General features: G+C 45.9%; 1 protein-coding gene across 1 annotated transcript; it reads left to right on the forward strand.

Moving 5' to 3' along the window:
- The first annotated feature begins 1,551 nt into the window (after positions 1 to 1,551).
- On the forward strand, positions 1,552 to 8,472 carry LOC109752536 (protein argonaute 1D). Its single transcript, XM_020311427.4, has 22 exons — positions 1,552 to 1,642; positions 1,895 to 2,708; positions 2,812 to 2,961; positions 3,061 to 3,194; positions 3,931 to 4,040; positions 4,321 to 4,427; positions 4,560 to 4,698; positions 4,845 to 4,961; positions 5,070 to 5,177; positions 5,376 to 5,447; positions 5,583 to 5,705; positions 5,818 to 5,983; positions 6,067 to 6,188; positions 6,270 to 6,407; positions 6,529 to 6,671; positions 6,765 to 6,827; positions 6,978 to 7,041; positions 7,121 to 7,256; positions 7,352 to 7,425; positions 7,519 to 7,613; positions 7,715 to 7,746; positions 7,871 to 8,472. Exons 2-22 carry the CDS (start codon positions 1,909 to 1,911, stop codon positions 8,071 to 8,073), a joined length of 3,096 nt encoding a protein of 1,031 aa, XP_020167016.1. The 5' UTR covers positions 1,552 to 1,642; positions 1,895 to 1,908; the 3' UTR covers positions 8,074 to 8,472.
- The last annotated feature ends 332 nt before the right edge of the window (positions 8,473 to 8,804 follow it).

Raw genomic sequence — 8,804 nt, forward strand, 5'->3', positions numbered from 1 at the left:
GCATGATTTTTCTAAAGCATATTTCAAAATTTTGGCAATAATTCCACTCTAGGTTGCCTAGAGATTTAAAATTTCGAAACAAAAAACGTGCATCAAAGTTATGCAAATCCTTTAAAAATAGTTCCACTCTAGGTTTCCTAGAGCTTATTTTTCTTTAAAAAATAACATATTGTTTTTAAAGTGTATTTCGAAGTTTAAAAAACAATCCCACTCTATGTTTCCTAGAGCTTGCAATTTTGAAAATAACAAATGCAAAGTTTTAGAAATCCTATGAAAACAGTTCCACTCCAGGTTGCCTAGAGTTGGCAATCTTCAAAACCAAAAAAAGTATTTATAAGTTCTAGAAATCCTTTCAAAATAGTTCCACTCCAGGTTTGCTTAGATTTGGAAATTTTCAAAACAAAAAAGCATATTTCAAAGTTTTAGAAGTACTTTGAAAACAGTCCCAGTCCAGGTTGCCTAGGGACTGCAGTTTCGAAATAAAAATGTATTTCAATGTTCTAGAAATAACATTTCCAGTCCAAGTTGAGAGAACGTGAAACTTTTGCAAAAAGGCATATTTTAAGGTTTCAAAATCTTTTGAAAATAGTTCCACTCGAGGTTGCCAAGAGCTTGATTTCTTTTAAAAGCTCAGTTCAAAGTCTTAGAATTCTTTTGAAAATAGTTCCACTTATATATCTAGATGCGCTCTCCATTATTATAAAATTCATCAACAAATCCTATTATTTGTGTGTTATATAAAAACAATTGTGTGGACCTATAACACAATAAAATTCATCAATGGTAGATGCAGAGATATCTATGCGTATCTTTCGTCAACTGAATAAAAACATTCCTCATTTTTATGCTCATTTAAAAGAAACCATTTTCTAAAATAAATATTGTTTCTGTGTTTTTATGTCACTCCCCATCGTTCTTGATTTAATCTTTTTTTTTCAGTGGGCCCATCTTTCCATTTCTTTTTTGAGAAACACAACCCATCTTGTTATCAGGTGTTTAAAATCCTCGAACAAAGATAAACCACGATGCCGGCTACAATGCCTGTTGATGCACTACTTTACATAGGTTGGTCTTGTTATGGGATGGATGAGATCCAACCCTTGATCCATGGCAGTTTGTTTTTGAACGATACCGGAGCAGCTCAACAAAACACTCCCCTCCGTTCGGAAATAAGTGTCGTGGTTTTAGTTCAATAAAAAAAATGATGCAATACAATACAATACATCACAAGCTAGAGGAGGACTCCACATGAAGCCGCTCCGTCGCCACGCGTACCGCCACAACGGGAAGTAATTATAAGCTTGCACAATAAATTTTCTTTTTGACAAGATAATGAACACATCAGAATGTCCTTACAAGAACCAGCAACCAGCACATGAACAACTTAAATAAACAAAATAAATGCGTTGTGAAAACATAACCTACCATGAATTACAAATAGCAGAGGAAGTAAGGGAGGAAATAGGAGGAGGAGGGTGTGTGTGGGGTGGGGTGCACTGCAAGACACTAGCTAGAGCATATAAAGTCATCTCCTTGGCGTTTTCTCCCCCCATCCACCTCCATTCCCACACTCACCCTCCCCTCTGAAAGAAAGAACAGAGCAGCGAGAGGCACTCCTGTAGCCCATCTCCGGCCGGCCAAGGTGACGATAGCGAGCTCCGCTCCATCGCATTTCCTCTCCGATCTCTTCTCTTGCGGCCGGTGGATTTGGATTCCCCTGCTTTTCTTTGCTCCAGTTTGATGAAAAGAAAGAACGAACGGAAAGATGCATCTTTTTTCGTTTGATTTGATGAAATCCTGAGAGAAATATCTTGTTTGCTTCGAGATGTTATATGGTTGAGTACGCTCACGCCATTGTTCTGACTGAGATCTTGGTCTCTCTCGTTGGCTGCAGCTGATCGAGCGAGCATGGGGTCGTGGAGGCTGAGGATGCCGGGGTTCGGCGACGAAGGTGGCGGCGGCGGGAGAGGGGTCGGCCAGGGCAGGGGCGCCGGCGGCCGTGGCCGCGGCGGCTTCGGCTTCTACCCTCAGCAAGACGGCCGCGGAGGAGGAGGAGGCTCCTACCAGCCTCGCGGCGCGGCGCAGCAGTGGCGTCCGGCCGCCCCTGCTCCGGCGCATCCACCGCAGACGCACGCCAATGGCAACGGTGGCCCGGCCGCCACGATAGCTCCCGAGCTGCGCCAAGCAAAGACGGACGCCGCCGCTCCGGCTCCGCCCGCCCAGGCCCCGCCGCCGCCGGTGGCCCTCGAGGCCGTCGCCGAGCACCTCGACCTCGAGGACGTCACCGACCAGTTCGACGCTCTGTCCATGGACGGCGACTCGGCCTCGGTCACCACCGCCGCCGGCCGGGAGCTCGTCGCGGTCCGGGCGCCGATCCCGCGGGCGGACAGCTCCTGCAAGTTCCCGCACCGCCCCGGGAGCGGGCGGGCCGGCACGCGGTGCCTGGTGAAGGCGAACCACTTCCTCGCCGAGCTGCCGGACAAGGACCTGCACCAGTACGACGTGGCCATCACGCCGGAGACGTCCCGGGTGTCCGGCCGCGCCGTCATGGCCGAGCTGGTGCGGCTGCACCGGGCGTCCTACCTCGGCGGCCGCCTCCCGGCCTACGACGGCCGCAAGAGCATGTACACCGCCGGCCCGCTGCCCTTCACCTCCAAGGAGTTCCACATCACCCTGCTCGAGGAGGACGACGGCTCCGGCCAGGAGAGGTCAGCCGCCCTGCCCCTTCTCACCATCACCACCACCATGCTAAATCCTCTGTTTGTTTATTGGCATTCCATTTCTGACTGTGTTCTTACTGTGGTGATCTAGGCGTGAGAGGACCTTCAAGGTGGTGATCAGGTACGCGGCGAGGGCCGATCTGCGCCGCCTCGAGCAGTACATCGCCGGAAGGCAGGCCGAGGCCCCCCAGGAGGCCCTGCAGGTTCTTGACATCGTCCTGCGTGAGCTGCCAACAGCTAGGTACAGTACATTGCTAGAACACTAGGCATTGTGTAATACTAGTAGGAAGTATGGGTGAAGAACAGAAAGGATGACATGCTTCCATGAATTTTCCCGTAGATATGCGCCATATGGTCGATCGTTCTTCTCGCCGGACTTCGGGAGGAGGCGGTCTCTCGGCGACGGGGTTGAGAGCTGGCGCGGGTTTTATCAGACCATTCGCCCTACCCAGATGGGATTGTCGCTCAATATCGGTAAAGCTCTCGACTTTTACTCAAGAATATATATGTGCTACAATGAAAATGCCGGTGCTCGGGTGCCATGATGAATGATCCTTGGGTGTGTGTAGTAGGAGTACATGGTGAAGCCACTGATTGGCAGTAGAAATTGCTGCATTTTCAGATTTCCATCAGTGTTGTTCTTGTGGACAGAACATTCAGAACTAGACCCTTACGACGGATATGCATAATTTTCAGTGTATACTAAACGCTACTACTCTTCTGATAGATATTCATTTCAGGCCGATGCACATTGTTGAGTCAATGTTTCATACTGAAAGTTCACAGTGGGTTCCTGCTTATGACTGTGTCATTAAGGCTTTACATAGTGAAAGTTCACATGACTAACTCATATGCATGATACTTTTTTTTACAAAAAGGCAATGGTCTCTAGTGATCTGAAGATAGGAAAAATGATATGTGAATGCACTCTGAACTAGCCAGCTAACTAGTATAATCAGTGACAATTAAGGTTTTGGTGCAACTTCGGAGCCGCGTAGATAGATGTTCTCTGCATTCCAGCTATCTTTGAGATGTGATGTTACTGTTATTTATGGTAGGATGGTCTCTAGTGTATATTCACCATCTGTTACTCTGAACTTTTTTTGACAGAGATGCCTCTTGATGTTGCTTAATTGTTTATTAATATTTCACACTTCCTTCTATACTTCCCTCAATATACACTGACCTTCCTTTCTCTGCCTTTTTTTAGATATGTCAGCAACATCTTTCTTCGAGCCGCTGCCTGTCCTCGATTTTGTCGGGCAGCTTTTGAACGCTGACATTCACTCAAGGTCCCTCTCGGATGCCGAGCGTGTCAAGGTATACTTGGCTAACACTTCGTAGTTTGTACTCAACATTTTGTCATACTTTGTTTAGGAAGATTAGCCTTTGTTGTAAGACGGTAGTGTTGGGTTTGTTAAATGAATTTACAGTCCATTGTCGGCTTATTGATGAATACGTTTCCGATAACTCATCAAAGTTTGAATGGCTTTATTTTCGCAATAGATTAGTTGAGCTGTGATTTCTTGCATAAATATATTTGGTAATTTTTATTAACTAAGTTAGCAAGCAAAGCTGATGTTATCGCTGAACACGCTAGATCAAGAAGGCCCTAAGGGGAGTGAAGGTGGAAGTTACTCACCGTGGCAACATACGGCGCAAGTACCGGATATCTGGTTTAACACCTCAGACAACTAGGGAGCTAAGGTATGGAGCTTCCTCTTTTCATCATGCACCATTGTGATTTCCCTCTTATTTCCTTTGAAGCCATTCATGTACATTGGAAAACCTATGGTGCTATTTTTGTATTCCTAAAAGAATGGCGTTCTTTCGCCGCAGTTTTCCTGTTGATCAAGGGGGTACGGTGAAGTCCGTTGTCCAGTATTTTCAGGAGACATATGGGTTTGCCATCCAGCACATCAATCTTCCCTGTCTGACAGTCGGCAACCAGCAGCGTCCAAATTACCTCCCCATGGAGGTATAATGCTAATACTGAAAATACACTCCCTTTTCTTTTTTACACAGTGAAGATCCTGTTCTATTTTCTTTTCAACCTTTCATAGCGAAACCTGTGAATCAATTGTTTATGACCTGTGCTTACAATCCTGGACTGAATTTATTCAGGTCTGCAAAATAGTGGAGGGGCAGAGGTACTCCAAGAGGCTGAACCAGGGTCAGATAAGAGCTCTTCTTGAGGAGACGTGCCAGCGTCCACATGACCGGGAGCGCGACATAGTTCAGGTATGGCATTCTCAGTATTTTTGGGACTTCTACCATCCTACTATGGGCAAGTGAGCAATCTCACATGATTATGCAGAACTATAACCTTTTCTTTGTGTGTGTCCACAGATGGTGAATCACAACTCTTACCACGATGATCCGTATGCAAAAGAGTTTGGTATTAAGATCAGCGAGCGCCTGGCATCGGTCGAGGCACGGATTTTACCTGCTCCTCGGGTAGGTGGAAGAAGTACCTCAATTGTGCTGAGACAATGTCTTTTGAAGTTCTTTGTCTTGTGCCCTTATTGTGCTAGTGATCCTTTTTTATGAATGGATGGTCCATGAGAGGTGCCCATACTGCAAAAGTTTCTGTAACTTCCCCTGTTTTCTGAATGTTTGGTACAATGGCTTCCCCTGCTTTTTCTATTCTTTCAGCTTAAGTACAGCGAGACTGGCAGAGAGAAGGATTGCTTGCCTAGAGTTGGCCAGTGGAATATGATGAACAAGGTAACAAAATAATAATCCATCAAACAGCCGTATTAACGCCAGTCTCGGCCAAATTGCTATCTACATGAATTATATGGCCTTTGTGTGCTTTATCTCGACCCTTACTGTTCATTTTCATTTTTTTTCCTTATGCAGAAAATGGTCAATGGTGCTAGAGTCAGGAGCTGGCTGTGTGTCAACTTCGCTCGAAATGTGCAAGAGAGTATGGCTACTGGATTCTGCCGTGAACTCGCTCGCATGTGCCAAGCCTCAGGAATGGCAAGTACCCCTGAAATGCTTCAAGATACACTTTTTTGCACATTGTACATGTTATTTTTTCTCTGCGCTTGTTGTTTACAACAGTAACAGTACTACTTACTGTCATTTATAGGACTTTGCTTTGGAGCCTGTTCTTCCGGTTATATACGTGCGCCCTGATCAAGTGGAGAGAGGTTTGAAAGCTAGGTTCCATGATGCGATGACCGCACTTGGACCGCAGCGCAAGGAGATCGAGTTGCTTATTGGAATTCTCCCTGATAACAATGGCTCACTTTATGGTAACTAAATTTTCGACAATGTCTATTTCTGCAACTGTTAGGCTCAAGGTTAGGCCAAAATGCTCACACTATGATGGTATCAGGTGACCTGAAGCGTGTCTGCGAGATCGACCTTGGGCTAATTTCCCAGTGCTGTTTGACAAAGCAAGTGTTCAAGATGAACAAGCAAATCCTGGCAAACCTTTCTCTGAAGATAAATGTCAAGGTAGGTGTTCAAGCTTCTTGTTGCCTTTTTGTGCATTTCTTCGGTTGTCGAGTGTAACGTGACCTTTTGTTCTTGATGAAGGTTGGGGGAAGGAACACTGTACTGGCTGACGCGTTGACAAGGCGCATTCCTTTGGTTACCGACAAGCCGACGATCATATTCGGCGCAGATGTCACCCATCCTCATCCTGGTGAAGACAGCAGCCCCTCCATTGCTGCAGTAAGTTGAACAATCTCATACTCCATGTTCAGTGACTGTTGTCTACATCATCAATAAGCATATCTGCTGACAAAAAAACACATCAATCTGCAACTATTTGTCATGTCACCCTGCCTTGCAGGTTGTGGCCTCCCAAGATTGGCCTGAGGTGACCAAGTATGCTGGCCTAGTCTCTGCTCAGACTCACAGGCAGGAATTAATAGAGGATCTGTACAATGTCACTCATGATCCTCAGAGAGGAACCATCCATGGTGGCATGGTCAGGTATCCACCTCAGTCCCTCACCCTCCCCAATCTCCTTTCCCTGTCTCTATACTTTTCGTTACAAGTCACACATTGTGCTGCACATGTTTGCAGGGAGCTTCTTATATCCTTCAAGCGAACAACCGGAGAAAAGCCTGAGCGTATTATTTTTTATAGGTATGCTCCCTTGCAGAAATTCTACTCTAGTACCTTGAGACAAATGATTGTAGAGGAAAATACCTGTGATGTTTACACCGGAGTTTGTTTGAAAAAATAGCATGTGATATACTTGAGTGCTGACACTAAAAGGTGGTTGCCATTTCACAGAGATGGTGTGAGTGAAGGCCAGTTCTACCAAGTTCTACTGCATGAGCTTGATGCCATCAGAAAGGTAACAAACAGTACAATTTCCCCTGTTGGGGCAGGATTTTTACCTTCTCCATTCTCATCTTATTTGATCTTTCTCTCAGGCATGCGCATCGCTGGAAGCAAACTACCAGCCGCTGGTTACATTCGTCGTGGTCCAGAAGCGCCACCACACCAGGCTGTTTGCGCACAACCACAATGACCAGAGCACCGTCGACAAGAGCGGCAACATCCTTCCTGGTGAGTTACTGTCATGCCAATGTTTCCTTCACTGTGTTCTGGCATGATCTGATCTTGTCTCCATGATTGATTTGCCGTGCTTCATTTGTTTTCAGGCACTGTCATTGACTCCAAGATCTGCCACCCTACAGAGTTTGATTTCTTCCTGTGCAGCCATGCCGGCATCAAGGTAAATGAGATGTGACATGCTTGCATATTTCTATATATCATTTAGACCTTTTGAGTTTGAGGTGAGGATTGAAATGATCTCTATTGTCGGTAGGGCACGAGCCGCCCCGCGCATTACCATGTCCTGTGGGATGAGAACAACTTCACTGCTGATGGACTGCAGACCCTCACCAACAACCTCTGCTACACGTAAGTTCCGCAGTCCCTCGCCCGGTTCTCATCGAGTTCTTGATCAACGAACAATGAGCATTGTCTTCCTAGCTTACAATCTCCTCTGACCTCTTCTGCAGTTACGCGAGGTGCACGCGCTCGGTGTCTATCGGTAAGTAGGCACTCTGAAATCTTTGTCATCCTAAGTAACTGTTTGCCAACATGCTGAAAGTCTTGAACTGTAACAAACTTTTCTGACTGTCTGAAAACGTTTTCTGGTTCCCCTGCATTTGCAGTCCCTCCAGCATACTACGCTCACCTGGCCGCCTTCCGTGCCCGCTTCTACATGGAGCCGGACAGCTCCGACAGCGGCTCCATCTCGAGCGCGCGCAAGTCCGGCTCGTCGACGTCCCGCAGCACCCGAGCTGCAGGCGCCGGGGTCGTCAGGCCCCTCCCTGCACTCAAGGACAGCGTGAAGAAGGTCATGTTCTACTGCTGATGATGCTCTACAATCTACTGCTGCTCTAATAAAAAGGCTGCACCTTAGGTGATCAGTTCACTTGAAGGTGTTGTTGTACTGACAATTAAGTAGCACTATGTGCCCTGTTGTGGCTCTTGGGCTGTGAGGATTCCATTACTCTATGCTGAACCAGGTCTCATTAGAGAACTCTATTCTAGTATTTTCTAGTGTGTTTTCTTCAGACTGTATGTGTGCCAGGACTAGGAGGCTGTGCCATGGAAGCTGCATGCACTGAACTTGCCTATGTTAATTTGCCTTTTATTCATGTGGATCTATCTATTCCAGAATTACTACTATTATTATTTGATCTTGATATTCAGAATGTGTTTGCTTGGTTAACATTTGCCCAAATTAATCATGATCCTCACCGAAATGTAATTCGATTTGGTTTTTTACTTGCAACTGCCACCATTTTGGATATTAATATTTTTCTTCAGCAATACCAAGACTGTATGAAGAGTTTTAGAAACTACCCAAAGAAAAGCAACACAAAGAAGCAGAACTCCAAAGAAAAGCAGAACTCAAAAAACTATCTTCAGTGCCAGTCACTTCTTAGATGCAGCTCAGTTAAGTTACAAAATTTTCTTCACAAGTGTGTCCATAACTATGACCCAAATCAACATAACCAATCAAACAATCATTCTACTTCGCCGCTAGCTATGAATTCCTACTCCTGCGGACGATCTTGTGGCAGAGGCTTGATCCAAAAG

Source organism: Aegilops tauschii, chromosome 7 (assembly GCF_002575655.3).
Source record: "Aegilops tauschii subsp. strangulata cultivar AL8/78 chromosome 7, Aet v6.0, whole genome shotgun sequence".
NCBI classification, from domain to species: Eukaryota; Viridiplantae; Streptophyta; class Magnoliopsida; order Poales; family Poaceae; genus Aegilops; species Aegilops tauschii.